The 20,961-nt window shown below is 39.1% G+C and overlaps 2 protein-coding genes across 4 annotated transcripts in view; both read left to right on the plus strand.

Moving 5' to 3' along the window:
- The first annotated feature begins 101 nt into the window (after window positions 1–101).
- On the plus strand, window positions 102–17,403 carry LOC106875900 (ubiquitin conjugation factor E4 A). 3 transcript variants are annotated; one of them, XM_014924213.2, is made up of 18 exons: window positions 102–214; window positions 2,384–2,603; window positions 3,312–3,394; window positions 4,067–4,243; window positions 4,859–5,009; window positions 6,031–6,242; window positions 6,972–7,154; window positions 8,210–8,327; window positions 9,581–9,796; window positions 10,515–10,775; window positions 11,531–11,787; window positions 13,067–13,230; window positions 13,571–13,763; window positions 14,155–14,268; window positions 14,960–15,211; window positions 16,017–16,268; window positions 16,771–16,928; window positions 17,260–17,403. In XM_014924213.2, the coding sequence occupies exons 2-18, from the start codon at window positions 2,408–2,410 to the stop codon at window positions 17,381–17,383; spliced, it is 3,111 nt and encodes a 1,036-aa protein (XP_014779699.1). In that variant the 5' UTR covers window positions 102–214; window positions 2,384–2,407; the 3' UTR covers window positions 17,384–17,403. The 3 variants fall into 3 exon arrangements, with proteins under 3 accessions (XP_014779699.1, XP_014779700.1, XP_014779701.1); XM_014924214.2 differs by lacking the exon at window positions 102–214 and adding an exon at window positions 386–524; XM_014924215.2 differs by lacking the exon at window positions 102–214 and adding an exon at window positions 1,923–2,044.
- A 2,067-nt stretch (window positions 17,404–19,470) lies between these two features.
- Window positions 19,471–20,961, plus strand: part of LOC106875898 (uncharacterized) — an 80,862-nt gene continuing 79,371 nt past the window's right edge. The window contains exon 1 of the mRNA XM_052976403.1: window positions 19,471–19,538. The gene's annotated coding sequence lies outside the window, so the exon portion shown is untranslated. The remainder of the gene's footprint in view (window positions 19,539–20,961) is intronic.

The raw sequence follows: 20,961 nt of genomic DNA on the forward strand, positions 1-20,961 counted from the left end.
AAACCAGAATTCCACCTAACCAAAGATTTGTACTGAAGTCGATTCGTTTGATTAAAACCGGATCAGAAAAGATGCCCAGCTTGGCCGCAGTGAGTCGCGACAGCAACGTGATTGATTTCCGGTTGTGAGGCTTGCGCACGCCACCGGAAGTGGTAAGAGCTACAAGTTGCTTTCAGATTATTTATTCTGTCGGAGAATCCCCAGATTTTTGTTGGTGAGAATTTATTTCTTTAAATTATTATTATTGTTATTTTACCCCTTTCGTTTTTTTTGGCTTGATTTTTAAGGACTAAAAATGCCTAATACCTACAGTGACATAAACTAAAAACGACCGTAACAAGACGCTTAAATCCTTAAAATGGATTTATGTAAATATTTGCTGTCTTCAAAGCAGGAAATGTTTGTTTATTGGTAAATGAGGATCCAAGTTGTCTGCAAAAAACCCTAACAAATCAGCACTGGCTGTCTAAGATCACAGCTGTAGGGCTCGGATTTAGATCTACGGATCTTCCTTTGTGAATTTTGTAGGTCTTCCTATTCTTTGCTATTCTCTGTCATTCCTTCTAAAAACATTTTCTCTTGATTAGATATAAAAGCCATGGAAGGATTTGATCGGCTGTTTTGTATTTTGATGATTGGTTGATTAGAAGATAATTCATTCTAGAAATCACTGCATATGTGTGTCTTTTACTAGAACTTGGGGTTTCTCTTTGAAAAGTGAGTTTGACGAGTTGAATTGCCGTGAAGTAAAAATTACAACAGCAATAATAATAATAATGATTAGGCACAGACTTTGAGGTGGGGATAGGAGGTGGCTTGTTGACTACATCGACTCCAGTGCTCTATTGGTGCTTATTTGGCAATCCTTCGACGTTTATGCGACTAATATCGAAGGAGTGGCACTTATTTCATCAACTCCGAAAGGCTGAAAGACAAAACTGATCTCTGAGAATGCTTCAAATGTTGGCACAAGGCCAAGGCCAAACATTTTGAAAGGAAGGGTGGACAAGTCGATTACATTAACCCCAGCACTCGGATGCTACCTTTTTTTCTAATCTATCCCCGAAAGGGATGAAAGACGAAGTCGACCTTGGCAGAATTTGAGCTCAGAATGTAATAATTTGGATAGAAAAAAAAAAATACCGCAAAGCATTTCTTCCGACGCTCTGAAAATTTTGCCAGCTCATCGCAGTAAAAATAACAACGTTTCTTGCGATGGCCTCTTTTCTGAGGGTTAACTAGCTAGACAAATTAATGGTTTTGCTAAGCCTCCGAAGGAACAGATCTTCCGGTGTTTAAAGACGTTCTACACGTGACCATCTCGTTTTATTTATATTCACAGATACACTTACCAGTATTATTTGTATCGTTCTCATTTTTGTACACAGCGTAATGTTATTTGGTGACAATTCGACTGCTATTTCTAGCAGGTCTGGTGACTAGTAAATTTAATAAACTCGCAGTCAAAGCGACATCTCTTTCTTTCTTTCTTTCTCTGTCCAAACTGTGTTCTCTTGTTATGCCATTTGAACTCATCTCATTGTTTCCAACACAGACCACCGCCGCCGCCGCCCACCCTCTCAGAATACGGATGTTTTGAAGGGGAAAAAAAACAAAACAGACGTTGCTCGTTAAGTGGCCATTTATGAATCTGTGCTTGATATCCTACTTTCAAAATAAAACTGAAATGTTCAGTCACGGCTTGTTCAATGTTTGTAACATGAACTGCTTTCAGTTTCTCTATTGTAGTAGTAGTAGTGGTAGTGGTGGTGGTGGTAGTTCTTGTTTAAGCCCACCACCACCATCTCACCCAGGTCAGCTGATTGAAGATCAAACACTTCACCGAAAAGTACAAAGTGTAGCAACAGATGTCATTGTCTTGCGGTGGTAGTAGTAGTAGTAGTAGTAAAGATTACGAATAGCAAAGTATCCTCAGTACTCAGTCAACAGCAAACAATTCATTTGGAAGTCTAAATCCAACCCCTAAATGGATAACGTTTGTCAAGATGCACAAATCAGACCCGGAGCTCTGAACACTTTACTGGTAAATCCCTGTACATTTAGAGTAGTGGTTCGCAACCATTTTCTTTTCTTTTCTTTTTTTTCTATCTAAGGACCCCTTTTTAATTACTATTTCATTCTTGCCAGAGCTGACCTCGCCTGTGCTTGTGCTACATAAAGGGCACTAAGTCCACTCTGTTGGTTGCTGTGAATAAATAAACTGCACAGGAAATGCTATGAAACATTTGGTGGCTGACTATTTTGGCCAACATCTATCACATATGAACTATCTCTTATCATTCTTATCGTCCTCATCATCATCATCATCGTTACTGTCGTCTTTTATTACTGATGTTTTTGATTTTTCTAACTGTATCTTCAGAAACTGGATAATGCCAAATAAAAGATGAGTGACGAAGATATTTCTAGCAATCCGTTTGCAGCCCTTCTCCCTTTGGGTTCCCAGCCGCAGCAGTACACCAAGAAATTGTCTGCAAATGAAGACAATGTTGTCGATACGACCAAAACAGATGACGGTTTGTCTGAAAGATTTAAAGCCAGTTGTATTCTAGGAGAAATATTTCTTGTTACTTTAGATCCAGGTAAATTTCTTTCATCTCTGCTTGTTATTGTTTCTTTTACTTTTGTTTGTATTAAGTAAGCTTTCTATAAAAATCATTTTGTCAACCCAACTCTGTGTTGGGACGGCGAATAATCAAATCTAATTGAAATTTTTTAGTCTGTGTGTATGTGTGTGTGTTCAGGTGCACAGCCTAGTGGTTAGGGTGTTGTGCCCATGGTCACTAGGTTATGAGTTTGATTCCCAGACCAGGCAGCATGCTGTGTTCTTGAGCAAAACACTTCATTTCGTGTTGCTCCAGTCCTCCTTTCAGTTAGAGCGGAATGTTGTGCTGCTTACCAAGTCAGCGGGTTGGCGTCACTCGAAGACTAAAATGATGCAAAGCACACTGTGACCAGCGATGTGTAACATCATCTGATAGTTTGGTTCAATCACATGATGTGTGTGTGTGTGTGTATGTAAAATATCACTATCATTGTTATTTCATATCTATATAAAATTTTCCCATTATTTCTCAGAATCATCCAAACAGCAAAGAATTCAAGAATCTGAGATTGTTGTTTGTGAGACTAAAAGACATTTTCTAAGATTGACAAATAAATGCTGGCATAATCGATAAAAGATTTTGGATAGGAATCAAAGCAAGAACTGCCATGTTTTTTGACTCCCATTTCTCGTTAACATGTTGGAGTAACTCTCTCTCTCTCTCTCTCATTTACTTCTCTTTCAGATGACATTTACTCTTGTCCTAAAGTTTACTTGAAAGACATTAACAATTCACAAACATGGCTGGATCTTGACTGTCTTAATCAGGTTTGGCCTCTTTTTTTCTTTTTTCTTTTTTTTCTGATAATATTTTATTTATTTTCATTTTCATTAAGGTGGCAAGCTGGTAGAATCATTAGCACGCTGGGCAGAATCGTTAGCACGTTGGGCAGCATTTTGTCCGTCTTCACGTTCTGAGTTCAAATTCCACCAAGGTCAACTTTGCCTTTCATCCTTTCGGAGGTTGATAAATTAAATACCTGTGAAAGAACTGGGGTCGATGTAATCAACTAGTCCCCTCCCCCAAAACTTCAGGCCTTGTGCCCATAGCAGAGAGGATTATTTTTATTTCCAATGACTTATGCAAAAATCTCTCAATACACTGAGATTATTCATTCCTGTCACCACCACCCCCTCACTGTGCACAATTATTTCTCCTTCATCTGAATATTATTATCCCTCATCCATCCTTCCCACACCTATATGTTACTATTTATTTTTTGGGCTCTGTAGCTCTGGTGCCAGGGAAAGTTAGATACAGGGGCCCAGGTCTGTGAGGGTTAATTGATGGTTGGCTCAGTCAAGGTTTACTTTCAGCTGAACTAAAACATTGCTATTTTCCATTGGTTTTTTTCCAATATCTATCATTCTTGTTGCATAATATCTCAGCATTTCACACACACTCCTCAAGCACATGGTGTCATTGTTTTCGTCTTGAAGGTTGTGCTTGAACGCTTACTTCTTGAAGATCCTAAACAGTCCATACAATTCGACAGCAAGAGTGCAAAGAGCGAGATTCACTTGGAGCAAGATTTGAAAAATGCAAGTGAACAGAAATCGTTGCACTATTTGTTTGGAAGCTTTCTTCGAGCACAACACCTCTTGGTTAAATATCAGGTAAGCATCGTTGGTTTTGTTTTCCAACAACCGTATCAATTCTCAGCATACTCGATGTTATTCTTCATTGTGAATGCATGGAGCCTTGTGGTTAGGGTATTCGACTCAAGATCGAATGATCGTGAGTTTGATTCCTGGCAGCATGTTGTGTTCTTGAGCAAGTTGCTTTATTTCATGTTCCTCCGATTCACTCAGCTGACAAAAATGAGTCATGCTTTTAATTCAAAAGGGGGGCCAACCTGGTCACATTCTGTGTCGTTCTGAATCACCCTGAGAACTACATTAAGGGTACATGTGTCTGTGGAGTACTCAGCCAATTTGCATGTTAATTTCATGTTTGTTGATCGGATCAGCTGGAACCCTCATTGTTGTCACTGACAGAGTGCCACTTATGGTTATCACTGACCCTACCTGAAAAAACCCTGGTAGACAGAAACTAAAAGAAGCCTGTCGTATATATATGCATGTATAAGTACTAGGGTTCATTCATTCAACTAAAAATTTCTTCAAGGCAGTGCCCCAGCATGGCCACAATCTAATGACTGCAACACATGAAAGATAAAAAGATAAAAGAAATCTTCAGTTTTTTTCTGTGATGGTTCATTCTTCTTGCAGGGGACCAGTTTTGAACATTATATTAAAGAATGTCAAAATGTGGCCTTAACAAATGCCAAACTGTGTCTACAGCAACCAGAACTTGTCTTGAGTCAAAGCTTGCCAAATCAATTCATCGACATATTCTTCAGCAACTACAAGACAGTCTTAGGTAAGTCATATTATTGCCATTTACTCTTTCTACCCGGTTATCATCATAACATCTACTTTCTCATGATAGCATGGATTGGACGGAATTTATTGAAAAAGATTTTCTAAGGTCACGTAAAAGCGCCTGTGTGATGCCATGCAAAAGCACCCATGTAATAGCACCCAGCACACTCTGTAAGGTGGTTGGCGTTAGGAAGGGCATCCAGCCATAGAAGCCATGCCAAATCAGACTAGAATTTGGTGCAGCTCCCCAGCTTGCTAGCTCTGGTCAAGCCATCCAACCCATGCCAGCATGGGCAACGGACGTTAAGTGATAATGAAGGTCAGGTGTCCTTCCTGTCACCAACCCTGAACTGTTTCCAAGAAGATGATATTTTCTCTGTTGCCAGACTTGTTCTTGCAGAGTATTCGGAAATGAATGTCACCGCTTATATAACAGTGACAATCATTTACAACTACCATGTGATGTCAAAGACAAAGCCTCACAAACTCACACACACACATACACAGTTGACTTCTTTTCAGTTTCTGCTTACCAAATCCAATCTCAAGGCTTTGGTTAAGCCAGGGTTATAGCAGAAGACACTTACCCAAGGTACTATAACGGAGAAAAAAGTAGCAAACGATAAAATTTGGATAAGCGCCGATTTATTCCTCTCATTATGAAAATAAGATTTAAACAACACTTACTGACCAAAAACAAAATAAAAACAAAAATCTTCTTACACAGTGTCATCAAAAGCTGTGTAAAAAAAAGGGGGGCAGGATACTAATATTTTGTTGGGTTTTTTTTTTATTTCTTTATATGGTTCAGTCATTGGACTGCAGCCATTCTGGAGCACTGTCTCGAGACATTCATTTATCGAAAGACCAGTTATGATTTATTGACCCAGGCAAGTTGCCCGACTGGATGCTGACGAGGAATTGACATTAATTTGATTTTACATTGATCGGTCAGTTAATGATTACCATCTAACATCTTGGCTGGCTTTTTTCTTTTTCTTTTCTTCTTCTGCACCAAGGAGACAACTGTATGGTGATGCTCGACTTCTTCACTAGACTTGCTAATGAAGTCCATAAATTTACGGAAGTTGGATCCGTGAAGGAAGCCTTCCAACCAATATTAGATGTTATTTATCAACATATGACAACTGAACTCAATCTTATGCACGTAGCTCTTTTTGAATATCTAGACCTCCTCACATTCTTCCACAGGTCTGAACCTCTTGCTCTGGTCAGTATGTTTTGTTTTTCTTTCTTTCTTTTTTTTTTTTTTTCTTGAAATGGTTTTCTTGAAGAAATGCAGTGTTCTGTAGGCATGGCTGTGTGGTTGATAAGCCTGCTTCCCAACCAGGTGGTCTTTGGTTCACTCCTACTGTGTGCAACCTTTCATAAGTGTCTCATACTGTAGCCTGGACTGACCAAAGCCTTGTGAGTGGATTTCATAGATGGAAACTGAAAGAAGCCCGTCATGTGTATATACACACACACACGTCATCATCATTTTAACGTCCACTTTTCTATGCACACATGGGTTGGATAGAATTTATTGAGGCAAATTTTCTCTGTCCAAACGCCCTTCCTGTCAACCGATCCACTCACGAGGCTTTCATCAGTCAGCCCAGGGCCACACATACACACAAGATGCCATGCAGTGGGATTGAACCCAGAATCATGTGGTTGGGAAACAAACTTCTTACCACAGAGCCACACCTGCGCCAACAATGTGTGTGTGGTGGTGATGGATATCAATCAGTTACTAGTAAAACAGGTCATACCTGTGAGAGAGAAGCAAGATAGAAACTGGAATACTGCAGCAGACAAAATTGTAAGACAGGGAAGAGAGTAGGAAGAAGAAAACAGGAAGAAATCGGTGAAGAAAGCTTAGACAAATAAAGAAAGAGTAAAATCAAAGCAGAAACAAAAAAATAATTTTTGGTAACAATGTTGGTTTTACTTCCAGGCTTTCCTAGAACACAGCACACCACAGGCCAGCACCCCAAAATCTTATGAAAAGACATTACTTGGTTGCATTCTCTCCTTCAGTTGTATTCCTGTCTCAGACAGTGGTCCTTACGAGTTCTTCAACAACCCATCGGCAGGTACCAAAACAGAGAATGACATTATTGAAGCCAATATTTGGAAGGTAATACTTGTAATTCATTTTGTATGTAACGTGCTATAATGTGCCCATTATTCTTGGGAGGGTCATAGGGGTAGAATCCTCAGGCACCACCTCCATAGGCGCCTATCAGAAGCAGGTGTCATTAGACTTACCAGCTGGGTTCCCAAATTTGACCAATTGAGACTGAGACTATGGTTATCATCTGACCATCTCATTCTCGGTTCAACCATAGGCTTTCTGCCAGTTGGCTTGGCTTTAAGAATCCATCTTCCGATTCTTTCCTGCGACATACTAATCACCTGCACATATCACTGGAACTACAACCATTTAACATGGAGAAGTAGTGGCTTGACCTGGAGTGACTCCCTGATCTCCAAGCTAAGCACCCTGTCAATTAGCATTACTCCAAAGATCCCTTTTGGAGGGACCCCATTTTGGCCACTTGTATTAAACGTTTGTACTCTTTTGGTCATTACCCAACAATTATGTCCATAAGTGAGGATGGGCATGGAAACTGAACTGAAGACAGCAAGTTTGGCTTTTTTTTTCTTTTTGCCATCCTTTCCTCTATGAAATGATGGAACTGGTGCATTACCTTGCCAGTATTTGCAATAATGTATGAAATGCATAAAGACATACGATATATGTATGATGTTTGTGAAACCCTTAAAAAAAGTCTGGTTACTTATTCTATCGGTCTCTATTTATTAAAGCTTCAATGTCTTAGCAACTGACTTGGTTGACACCCACAAGATTATCCAGAGCTCCTTTTTGAATTCCATATGACATACACTCATGACTTTTGGAAACAGTTTTTTCCTGCTCAGAATCGCTGAAGCATGGAATAAACAACCCACATCAGTTGTTAGCTGTCAGGGCGCTACATCATTGAAAAACTCCTCTGCCTCCTGAAATTAGCCAACAGTACACCCGATGCCCCTCCCCACCCCTTTCTTTAAGCACTTCATTTATTGTTGCACTTCCTGTGCATTGTTCTCTGTACTGTCCATGATGAGTTGTGGTGCACCTCTGAACACTGTATACAATAAGTTTGTTATATTCCATTGTATCTTCAGGCATTGGCAAACCTTGGTGATAAAGTCCACCAGTTGTTTCATGGACTTATTAAAGTCTCTGACGAAACTCGACATCAAGTCCTAAATTGGTTGGCTAATTGCCTACATTCTAACGAAGGTAGGTTACTGCATTTGCATTGTATTGCTATTTTTCTGTTTTTGTTTTTTTTTCCATATTCACTGCAGATAACTGAATGTTGCAAGTGCAAAGGTGTCTTAAATACTGATTAGAGAGCTGTGTATATGTGTGCATCTAATGGCATCATTCATCATTGTTTCAACGTTCGATTTTCCCTTTCCATCTTCCTGCAAATATCTCACATAAAACATTCCATTTTTGTAGCTTTTATTTAACGACTTGTTTCTGTGTTGTCTTTTGTCTAATTTGTTTTTATTGTTTTAAATACACCACCTAATTAACAGAAATTAGCCGTATCTCCCAACTGCTATACATTTGTGTCTGACTGGTTGCTACACAGTCTACACAATTACTTAAGCTCTCTACTCCACTGACTGCCAACAACTTTTCTTCATTGTTTTCAACCCTGGGCCACCCTCTCCCAGGTCTTGTTGGTTTTGAATTGTCATCAATAACTATGCTTGTTAGAGGTGTTGGCACTATGCAAACCCATTTTCACCTCTGAGAAGAAGTGGTCCCTATTAGTCTAGTCTCTATCCTTTGACCTGTCCAGCAAGGGAGGTCATACCAGGAGTGTGCACTCCACTGGCATAGCTGCTATGAGAAGTGGATTTGGCTTACACAAAAAGACACAGGCATTGCTGTGTGGTTAAGAAGCTTGCTTCTCAACCACCCAGTTCCAGGTTCAGTCCCACTGCATGTTACCTTGGACAAATGTCTTCTGTAGCCATGGGCCAACCAAAACCTTGCGAGCAGATTTGGTTGATGGAAACTGAAGAAAACCCATCGTGTGTGTGTGTGTGTGTGTGCATACATGCATGTATGTGTGAGTGTGTGTGTCAAAGTGTCTTGTCTTGATATCCTATTATTGCTGGAAACGAGTGTCACCTTCATGCAGCAGGTGTGTCCTTCATTTCCATTCTTCCATGAAAACATATCCACCCTCGAGGAAATATTACGTTGCTTGGAAACAAACGAAGGTTGTTGACAGGAATGGCATCCAACCATATAAAATCTGTCTCTGCATGCATGGAAAAGTGGACATTAAAATGATGACACAGATTTAATGTGACCACATAATGATGACACATATTTAATGTGACTGTTTTATATGTTTTACAGTTAAGAATGACTCCATTATACTTCAGTTGTGGTTGATGTTTTTATTTGTTGTTTTTTTCTCTCTTCCTTGTGCTTCTTTACTTAAATCACCAAATTATCTGATTTAACAGATCGAGCTAAACTTTGGACCGCTCAAATAAGATACCCTTTTGATAACATCTACTGTTCTGACCGGTTCTTTCTTAATCTCTGCTATGTGATGTTGAAACTTTGTCAGCCATTTTGTAAAAACATTTCTTCGAAAATATTCAAAATCGACCCAACATACATGACTGCTGTGGTAACAAGTGATGAGGATGCGAAAAAGAGGAACATCCATGCTAAAGGTAAGACAAAATGGTGTTGAGATTCAACTCAAATATTTAATATTTCTAAGTTCATATATAGCAGCTTTGTAATGGTTTTACTGACATGTGAAGAATTCTCTGGATAGGAGCAAGTGTGGCTGTGTGGTTAAGAAGCTAGCTTCCCAACCACTTGCTTCTGGGTTCAGTCTCACTGCATGGCATCTCCTCCAGTTGTCTGAACTGTTCTGAGACTTTAAATAAACCTTCTGTCTGATTAACTAAACAAATATTCATCATAGTACCTTCACACCCTGATACTGCTTTCATAATGTCACAGCTATTCCTAACAGACCTGCAGTTTTTCCCTGATCTTCATGAAGGTTTGCGCTCTCTGAGTGCTCTTGTTCACATTATTTTCAATTAATTATGCACGATCTAATAGCTTTGAGATTTCGATGATGCAATTGTATATATTTAGAAGGGTAGGTGTGAGAGGCTGGATCTGGCCAGTTTGAATATAAAACAGAATATTTGGTCCAGATACGACTCATTTAAATGCAAAACTGTTAAACCAAAACACTGCTTTTACTTCATGATTCCTTAAATAATGGCCAAATAATCTGGTTTCTGTTTGTTGCGGGGCAGGGTGCTAAATAGAGCCAACCAGTCTTTCATCACTTTGTCCATTTTAGTTGTCTTTTCTGTATATATATCTGTCAATGTCTAACATCCAGTTAATTACATTTTACTTGCTCAGATTTAATGAAATTAACCTGCTTAATTTCAAAGCCCGAACATGAAGAAGATCTGGCGTCGTCAAGCAACCAAACGTACAATTTTATCACAGAATGTTTCTATTTAACTCACTTTTGTTTGATGCTTGGATTTCAAGTACTCAATGATAAGTTTATGCGTCTCAGCCAAGAGTTGCATCGAATTCAGCGTACCTATGCCGAAGCACACGAACAAGAAGGAGAAAATGGAATGCCTCCAAGTATCAAAGAGCAGTTGGAAATTGGTAAGTATATCGATTCTATTTACAGGTGCAGGCATGGCTGTGTGGTGAAGAAGTTTGCTTCCCAACCGTGTGGTCTTGGGTTCAGTCCCAATTGTATAGAAGCAGTCCTCTGCTATAGCCCCAGGCCTACCAAACACTTGTAAGTGGATTTGATAGATGGAAATTGAAGGAAGCCTGTTATTAATGTGTGTGTGTATCCCCATATCTAGATATCTTGTTGTGGTTGTAAATGAGCATCATTGTTATGCAAGCTAGGTTGTTCATTCCCAAGTCTTCCATGGAAAACATGTCTGGCCATGGGCAAATATTATCATGTTTGGAAACAGATGAGGGTTGGCAACAGGGAGGGCTTCCAGCCATAGAAAATCTGTCTCAATAAATTCTGTCTAACCCATGAGAGTTTGAAAAAGTGGACATTGAATGACAATGATGACGACAATGAGGTAACAGCAGTGATGGTGGTGCAAGAAATGATATGCAGGTAAATCATCGGAGAAACTTCATTTATTTACAAAGAAAGAAATGCCAAAACTGGCCCCCAGCGATTATATTTAGTCTAAGGAATATTCTTTTACTGCTCATGCATTATCTTGCAGCTTCAAAGTTTTGACAATGTGATTATTTATTTTTAGAATGACATTGTTGGGTAGGTGTGAGAAGCTGGATCTGGCCAGTTTGAACATAAAACAGGCAGAAAATTTGGGGCTGGATATGGTTTAAACATTAAAGGGTTAATATTATTATATCTTTTGCAGGTGTGACAATATTCCTGAGTTTGAAAGCAGCACTTACTGAACCCCAACTTCTTGACATGTCTCTTCAATTCCATATCACAACAGCAGTCTGGCTCTCTCAGATTGCTGTCTTCGGCAAGGTGGACAAAATGAACGCTATTACATTCCCTTTATCAAACAAACCTCCCACAATTTTAGCAACTATCCCGGAAATTACTTTGGACAACTTAACGACTTTCACAAAGTTTGTTACTCATTATAAACCTGAAACATACCAGGTAAGTTTTTTTTTTTTTAATTTTTTTTATTTACATTAAAGTTGTATGAAAGTGGGAGGACATATCGTCTGCTGCTTACATATTTCCATCCATCTATCTATTTTTGCCACCCACTATTCTTGGGAGGGTCATGGAGGGAGAGTCCTCAGGCACCTGCTCCATAGGGTCCTATCAGTTATTACAGTTGCTGGTTAGATTTCCAAGTCTGACCGACTGAGATTGTGGATATTATCCAACCATCTCATCCTGGGTCTCCATCTAAGTCTCCTTCCAGTTGGCTCAGTTTGAAGAATCCCTTTTGTGATTCTTCCCTCTGACATTCTAACCAAATGTCTATCTTGGGTCCCTTTTTTTTTTACCAACTTCTGTTTACATGTTTATATGACGAAGTAGATTTTGTAGATCAGTAATTTCATAAACTTGGGCAATAGTTCCCTATTAAGAATATTCTGAACTCACAAAGGGGTGCTAGGTGTTTAGAGGAGTCGTAATTTTTTCGTAGAAATAAAATATTTAAACCAGATGCAATATGCCACACCATCACTTACAACAACATGGGTTCCAGTTAATTCGATCAGCGACATAGCCTGCTCATGCAATTAGCATGCCTGTGGCTAAGCACTCCACCAACCCACATACCCTTAGGGAGATTCAATGTGACGCAGTGAGTGACAAGACTGGCCCTATGAATCACAGATGCAACTCAGTTTTGTCAGATGAGTGGCCTGGAGCAAAACACATTTTGAAAAAACAAATCTTTGTTGAGATTACAATCTAAGTAGAACATTGTGTTGTTATCAGTAAATACAAATGTAATTGAGAATGAAGCAATGTTCTCCAATATAATTTCATTATATGAGTCCTTGCCATGTCTAGTACTTTCCATAAATATTTATCTCAGGGTCATTAGTCTAAGTAAATGTCTTTAAAAAAAAGGCACGTACTGGATGTGATAAAAACCACTGTGCAAAATTAACTTGAAATAGTGTTTTTTTTATTTTTTATTTTTTTCTGGACTGCTTACATTACACAACTTGCAGTTGGTTATTTACACTGTACAACTTCCACCATGCTATGTATGTTGAATCACACATTATCATCATCGTCAGCACCTCCCCCTTTTTTTTTAATGCTGGCAGTTAGGAGACGGATGAAGGGATGGATGTCAGAACGTTTGTGTTATTGAAGAGAGAGTTCATTGTTCTGTTGTTTTCCATGCCTGATTAACTTTCACTAATTCCTTGCTTTAATTAGAGTGTATACGTTTGCATATTTTCAGGCAGCTGGTGATCGTTTAGATCACTTGATGACTGTCATCCTTGTTTTTATGGGAAGCCCTGAACGCATGAGCAACCCCCATCTTCGAGCTTCCTTAGCTGAAAGCCTGTCATCCCTTATACCACCCTCTGAAAACAGACATGGTAATATGATTGGCCTTAACTTGTAAGTTAATCAGGGTTTTCTTTTTTTTTTCACCTTTGACTTTTCTAAATTAATGTCTTTGGAAGTCGATTTTACATTAACCGTTTTGGTACCAACCCAGCTGAAAGCGCTTCTGGTTCTGTAGTACAAATGTCTTGTTTTCCTAAGTTCTGAATTAAAATCTTCCACCAAACCTTAGTCACAATTTATGTTCCTAACACTAGGGAGACAGAGACAGGTGTCTTGCAGTAGAAGTCATGGATGAACTCCTCTTGTAGTCATTTTCATTTTCATTTTCATATTCAACACACATCTGGCTGTCGACACTCAACCTAATTATATTTCATTCTCCATATCCCAGGTTTTATGAAGGTAAAATTTTCCGCACACATTACCTTGCCAAACACGTTGCTGAAATGTTACTTCATGTTTTTGTGAGTATCGAAATGACGGGACAGAGCGTCGCATTTGAACAGAAGTTTAATTATCGTCGACCAATGTACGCAGTATTGGAGTACATTTGGGAAATACCGCTCCATCGAGAAGCTATTAAGGTCTTCGCAATTCTTTTCTTTCCCATCAATTTCTTCATCCTTTGTTCTACTCTCACAGCCTTGCCTCTGCTTTCTGTTTCTTCTTTCTTCCCGCTCTGTCTGTGTGTGTATCTCTCCCTCTCTCTCTCTCTGTGTATATGTCTTTATCTTTCTTTTTGTGTTGTTCTCTGTATGTCTATCTTTATTTCTCTCTCCTTCTATATATCTATACCTCTATTTCTTTATATATCTATGTCTATCTCTCTTTATATCTGTGTTTATCTCTCTCTATTGCTCCCTGTATCTCTCTCTCTCACAAACACACCAGCTTCCTTTACTTTTATCTTCCATTCCTATCACCTGTTTCCAATCACTCTTTAACCGTCATTAACCCTGTTCTTTCTTATTGTAGGAATTGGTTGCATATGCAGAGGAGAACATAGAAGCTCCCAATGCCCCCCTTTTTTTGCGTTTCATCAACTTACTCATCAACGATGCCATCTTTTTACTGGATGAAGCCTTATCTGTGAGTAAACCCCAGCATTTCCCTTCTACTGCTCCCTTCCTTCTCCTCACTCCAGTCAGTAATCTTTACAGCTTGCAGGTTATATATCGAAGCTTACTTAAAAAGCAAGGCAACCGTGAGCAACTGTTGGATAACGTTGTTAGATAACGATGCTTCTTTAATGACTACTCAAACTCTACTGCAAATTATGTTGTACCCCATGGTAACATATCAGACAAAATGTCTTGTAATATTTCTTCTGGCTCTTTATGTTCTGAGTTCAAATCCCTCTAAGGTCAGTTGTGCCTTCTACGCCTCCAAGGTCAATAAAGTTAAGTACTGGTCTGGCATGACGTTTGCTGGCTTTTATGTTCCAAGAGTTCATCAGCTCCAGAACTCCAGATTTTTACGTTACCGGAATAAACCTGTAACTCGTTGGCAAAAATGTGTTGATTGTAATGGTTCTTTGATGAATAAAATTTCCACATTGTTGAAATCTATTGGGATGAATTTCATGTCCCAAAACGTTGCTTACATTTTACACAGCCTGATATATCTATATCTCTCATCTGTTGTCCATGCTGGCATGGGTTAGACGGTTTGACCAGGGCTGGAAGGCTGCACCAATGTCTCTATATCTCTTATTTCTGTCTTACCTGTATCTTTTATCTCTTAACTGTATCTTATCTATATCTCTTAATCTGTTGTGCAGTACATGATGCAAATTAAAGAGAAACAACAGGAAGAGGAAGCAGGGATGTGGACAGAGTTATCGGACGAGCAACAACAAGAGCAGACATCAAATCTCCGTCAGATTAGCATGTTGGCGAGATACCACAACATAATGGCTAACTCTACCATCCAGGCCATAGAATTGCTGACCACAGACATCAAGTCCATCTTTACCCATGATTCAATGGTCACCAGGATCTCGGAGATGTTGAATTATTTCCTTGTGCACCTGGTAAGTGTGGAGTGAATCAACAAAGATGAATGAAGCGACGGCAACCAGCAGCAGCTGCTGTTGTGGTGGGGGTGGGGGGATTGTGAGAGTGGATGGTGAAATGATGAATTTGTGGTATGTAAGTAGCAGAACTGATGGGTTTTTTTCAATAAATTCAGTCTAAAATATAATATATGAAGAGGACCATTCTATGTAAATTGTTTTTCATTCTTACAGAGAGACACCTGTTTCTGTCTCTCAGTCTTACAATAACCTTTCATCATTTGACACAAGATCCCCTCCCCTCTCAAAGGATCTTTGTCTTGCAATTTACATGGTGGCCCTGCCGGTGCTGGTGCCACATAAAAAAGCACCCAGTCCACACTGAAAAGTGGTTGGCGTTTGGAAAGGCATCCAGCTGTAAAAACCTTGCCAAAACTGACCTCATCTGTGCTGGCGCCATGTACAAATCACTCAGCCCACTCTGTGAAGTGTTGGTGTTAAGAAGGGCATCCAGCCGTTAAAACCCTGCCAAAACAGACACAGACATTTGGTGGAGGCTCCCACCTGGCCAGCTCCCGTCAACCTGTCCAACCCATGCCAGCATGGAAGGAGGATGTTAAACGATGATGATGATGTATTTCAATGTCCACACACACATTCAAGCACCGTACAGACTGGGCCGAAGTGCAGGAGGCTCGCTTGTAAAAGAATAAAAGATATCTTACCACAACACTTTCAGGGTTCTCACATATCCAGACGAGTAAATTATGAAGAAATGTTTTAGGTTTTAAGGAGTCATTTTAATTTTTTTTCTGTTTTTTAGGTTGGCCCAAAACAGAAGAATTTTAACGTGAAAGACAAGAACGAATATGAATTTAAACCACAGCAAATCGTCTCTAATATCTGCAAGACTTACCTGAACCTTGCTGAAGATGAGAAATTCTGTTTCTCTGTTCTCTCAGATGGTCGTTCGTATTCTGAAAGCTTGCTGATTAAAGCAAAGCATATCTTGCATAAAATTGGCTGGTCTCAGCAAGACATTGAAAGCTTTGAGGCTTTGGATCAGAAAATCAAAGTAAGTTCATTTCTTTTTTTATCTTTGATGATTTATTTATTTCAGTCAGTGAACTGTGGCCAGGTTGGGGCACTGCCTTGAGGGGGTTTTGTCAAACAAATTGACCCCCCAGTTATCAAGTGGTGTGGTGGGGGCACAAATACAAACACATACTGGTGACACGTTGAAGGCACCGGGTACACTCTCCTCTCTGGAATGGTCAGTATTAGGAAGGGCATCTGGCCATAGAAACCAAACCAAAAGAGACTGGAACTTGGCGCAGCTCTCCAGCCCCAGTCAAAACATCTAATTCATGGAAAATGATGATATATATATATATATATGTATATAAACACTTGACAGAAAACATTCAGGATGGGTGGAGCACTTTAACTTTGTGTCCCAGTGTAACGTTCCTGTGGTTGTAGATGTATGATCTGGTGGTGGGTTGGGGAAGTCTCTCTTGTTACTTTTCTATGAGTTTAAATATCCTGACATGGTTTTGCTAAATTCTTATTTCAAGGACTTGGGAGTAAAACAGAAAGAAGAGGATGAAATGTTGTCTGAAGCCCCTGATGAGTTCTTGGACCCTATAATGGGGACATTAATGAAGGACCCAGTCATCTTGCCAACTTCACAGAAAACCCTGGATCGAACTGTTATTGCACGACATCTGTTGAGGTAAGTCTGCGAAACCTATCACCATCACCATCATCATCGTCATTGTCATCACCATGTGAGTGAGTGTGTGTGTGTGTGTGTATTTACCATATTTTAACGTGTATAAGGAACCCCTAATTTTGGGGGCTTAAAATTTGGAAAAAGGTTTTGTAAGGGATTATAATATTATCCATGTATAAGAAACTCCCATATTTTTTAACCTAATTTTTGACAAAAAAAGGGTTCCTTATTCACATCAAAATACAGTATATACACTTGTGCGTTTGTATTGCTTCAGTAAGTGACTCTATTGTTCATGTTATTAAAGTCCATCTGTCTGTCTATATTTCAGTGACCAGTCAGACCCATTCAGCCGGAAACCACTGACTATGGACAAGGTCATACCTAATGTGGACTTGAAGGACAAAATCGACCGTTGGTTAAGAGAAAATCGGAAGCGAATTAAAGAATATTAAAACATATTAAATAAAACTAATCTCGATGTCTTAATTTTATGATTATGTGTGTGTGTGTGTGTATAAGAAAATGGATAAAATTTTACATACAGACGTTTTTATTTAAAGACATTAAAATTCATCCATAGAATTTCCTACCTACGGCTGTTTCCATACCCAATTCTTTAATTTCAGAAATAAAATTCCTTATTTGAAACCAGTAAATTGGGTATCCCCTCGGGGAGAATTTCAAAAGGAATTTATTTAACGTGTCGGCTAACCTATGACAAACTCAGAAGTGTTTGTTTTTTTCTCAACGCAAGCGTTCCGTAGAAATTGTCATTGCCAGGTATATACAAAAATAAACACATTCAATACATCCTTGCTCGTACCAATACGATACACAATAGTTCATTGATGGTATTATGACAGTTAAGAGACAAAAAATGGTAGATAAAACTAGTGAATAGGTGAGAACATTCATAGCAAATTCAACAATGAATTTGGTATGAAGGTAGAAGTCTGTTAAGGCTCAATCGTCTTCCCTTTCATAAAAGAGTTCAAGAATGCCTGTTTGTGGGAATTCCTATATGCTGGTGATCTACTTCTGAGAGCTGAATCCATAGGAGAATTGGAGAAGAAATTCCAAAAGTGGAAACAAAACCTAGCATCAAGGGGCCTTGAAGTAAACTTCTGTCTAAGAAGACAGGACCCTGGTACCATCAAGGAAATGGCTTTGTTAGATATGCAGTACCCCATATACTGTACTTGTGGAAGCATGTGGTTTAGTGGTTAGGGTGATGGACTCATAATCACAAGATTGTGGTTTCGATCCCTGGACCAGGTGATGCATTGTGTTCTTGAACAAAACACTTCATTTCACGTTGCTCCAGTCCACTCAGCTGGCAAAAATGAGTAATCCTGTGAAGGACCAGGTGGCGAATATATAAACACTAGAGAAACCAGGAAACTGGCCCTTTATGAGCTGGGATGACTGGAGAAGGTATTTTTACCTTTTTTTTTATATGCTGTACTCAATGGAAGCTATGAAAATACAAGTGATGGAGTAGAATCACAGGTAGACAAGCTGAGAGTGCAGGTTTTGCATGTGACAGATAAACTGGAGCAATGAATAACACTTAGAGTGTGTCAGAACTAGATTCCCTGAAATGCTGAGATGGCTTGGTAGAACTTCCGTTACCTAGGTGACATAATTAACAGTGAAGGGGGCTATTCCAAAAGTATAGCAGCTAAAGTACAAACAGGTTGGAAAAAGTTCAGGGAGTTATTACCTCTGCTGGCAACAAAGCCCTTCTTCAGAATGAAGGGCAGATAGTATAATAGGGAGCACCGCAGAAATGGTAAATGGTTTACAGCACAAAAGAAATCACTTTAAACTTGCTAAAACAATATTCGGGATACCTTATCTCTACTCAGTATAGAAGCAAATGTTATGTAAGATCAAATTTTGAGGATCTGATCAAAGACTTTGTAATGGAAAAGTAGAAAACTTTTCAAATAAAAATAAAATGGGAGAATAGAAAAATAAACATTATTTTCCATCTGACAGTTTTGTTTCATTTTGAAAACTAAAAATTTATTATATAGTTTATTTTTGTTCATATTTTGAATTACATATATATGGGGGCGGGGTATATATGATATGCTTGAGAAGACCTGTTGAGTCACGTAAAACAAAAATCTTAACTGTGGCCAGTGTCCCCTGACTGGCTCCCATGCCAGTGGCATGTAAAATGCACCATCCGAATGTGGTTGATGCCAGCGCCTCCTGACTGGCTCCCATGTCGGCCTGTAAAAAGCACCATCCAAATGTGGTTGTTGCCAGTGTCCCCCTGACTGGCATGAGGGAATTTGCCTCAACAAATTCCGTCTGACCCATGCAAGCACGGAAAAGTGAACGTTAAAACAATGACGATGACGGTGGTGGAGACACACACACAGACACATTCCACGGTGAAAACAAGCGCGTGGTTTGATGTCCCAGGCCTCACCAGATGCCACCACATGCAATATATACCAATATGTACTTAGTCCGTAAATCTGTTTGTCGTACAGTTTTCACCTCGTTAGCCCCAAACAGAAACTGTCACATGGCGATCGATACTAACTTACACGTAGTTCACAGCCACAACTTAAAGTAATCTTAGCTTTTCTGGTAAGTAAAACTTTTTTCTTTAGTGAGGGGGGGGAATGCTACGATAGTAGTTGCAAGATGATGGGAGCACTGGGAACACACGAAGTAGTGTTGCTGGCTTTTTGTTATTTGATAAATGAGAGGGGGGAAAAAAAAGGCACGAAATGATTCTGATGGGACGATGCCTTGCTACTGATAACGGGCGGTTGATGAGGTCAGGAGGACCTCTCAAAGGTGGTGATGGTTTTTAAAAAATGATTTCGGTGATAGAAATTTCTGTTAACTGCGGTTTTAAGGGATTTTTCCAAGGCAATGTAAAGCTGTAAAGAATCCGTCGGGAAATCTATCAATCGAAGCAGATCTGCAGTTTAGCGTCGCACTGATTTCTTTCATCATAACTTTGTTAAAAGTGCATATTTTTAATGAGGTAACAAAGTTGGAAGGGAGAAGAGGGATACCAAATTGTAGTTATGCCTCGACCAAAATACTGTAAAGAATTTCTTTTCAGACAAGAATATTTCCTTAAGACAAGAAAGTGAGAAAATTATTACATTAATATCTTCCTACGTGCATGAGATACTTAAAATGCAGTAATTTAGAATGTTTTCGAAAATGGGTTCTACACGCCATATTATGTAAATAATTGTTTCTAAGACAAACCTAACCCCAATCCTAAGGTATTTGTTTAACCAAAACATTCTTACATTTTCCGACAATATCAGAGGATAAATTTACGAACCTTTACGTTCTCAATTAAAATCCCGCCAACATCAGCATTTTTCTTTCATTCATTCTTGTGCAATTCTTTCTTCAGGCACTGCCTGTAAGGAAACATCGGCACACAGGACAGTTGCCCGGCAGGGAGGGAAGGCTTATTGGGTTATAAACAAGGCTCTTCCCGGGCCGTTGAAATAAAATACCAGTCAAGTCCTGGAATTCGATTAAATGTTCCTATAAGGCATCGCAGAGGTGAATAGAGTTATAATAGAAGAAAGGAATGTAATGAAAAATGAAATTTATTTCTTCATTGACTTCAGCTGTTGTTTAGTTTCACCTCTGTCCCTGGTCCAGTAGACATGTGACGAAATTCGTTCAAGCGGTGATTAACCCAACTTTTATTGATTTACTCTGTTTTGTTTCAAATATAGTGTTTTCTATGGCTGCAATTATTGAATATATTCTTCTCCTTCCCCCCGCTTTCTTTTTTTTTTTTTTTCCAAGACGATACGTTTTGATTTGAGGAGTATTTGGTGTCATTTTCTAGCAAACCTAACCACCGCGTAGTGTCTTCCTCGATGAATTCAGATATTTTGATGGAGGGGTTGGGATATTTAATTTCTTACATCTTTAAGAAATTAAATTGGACTATAATGAAAACATCTAGGAAGTTCATTCTTTATAGTTGTGTAAATAGGGACACATGGAAGTATAAAAAAATATGTCG

The sequence above is a fragment of the Octopus bimaculoides genome, chromosome 24, assembly GCF_001194135.2.
Source record: "Octopus bimaculoides isolate UCB-OBI-ISO-001 chromosome 24, ASM119413v2, whole genome shotgun sequence".
In the NCBI taxonomy this organism is placed as follows: Eukaryota; Metazoa; Mollusca; class Cephalopoda; order Octopoda; family Octopodidae; genus Octopus; species Octopus bimaculoides.

Bases quoted from the DNA above. Each gene is read 5' to 3' on its own strand.
- LOC106875900 (XM_014924213.2), top strand. From the start codon at position 2,408: ATGAGTGACGAAGATATTTCTAGCAATCCGTTTGCAGCCCTTCTCCCT. The intron at 3,395-4,066 runs GTTTGGCCTCTT...TTCGTCTTGAAG, and splicing joins ATCTTGACTGTCTTAATCAG to GTTGTGCTTGAACGCTTACT. The intron at 16,269-16,770 runs GTAAGTTCATTT...TCTTATTTCAAG, and splicing joins CTTTGGATCAGAAAATCAAA to GACTTGGGAGTAAAACAGAA.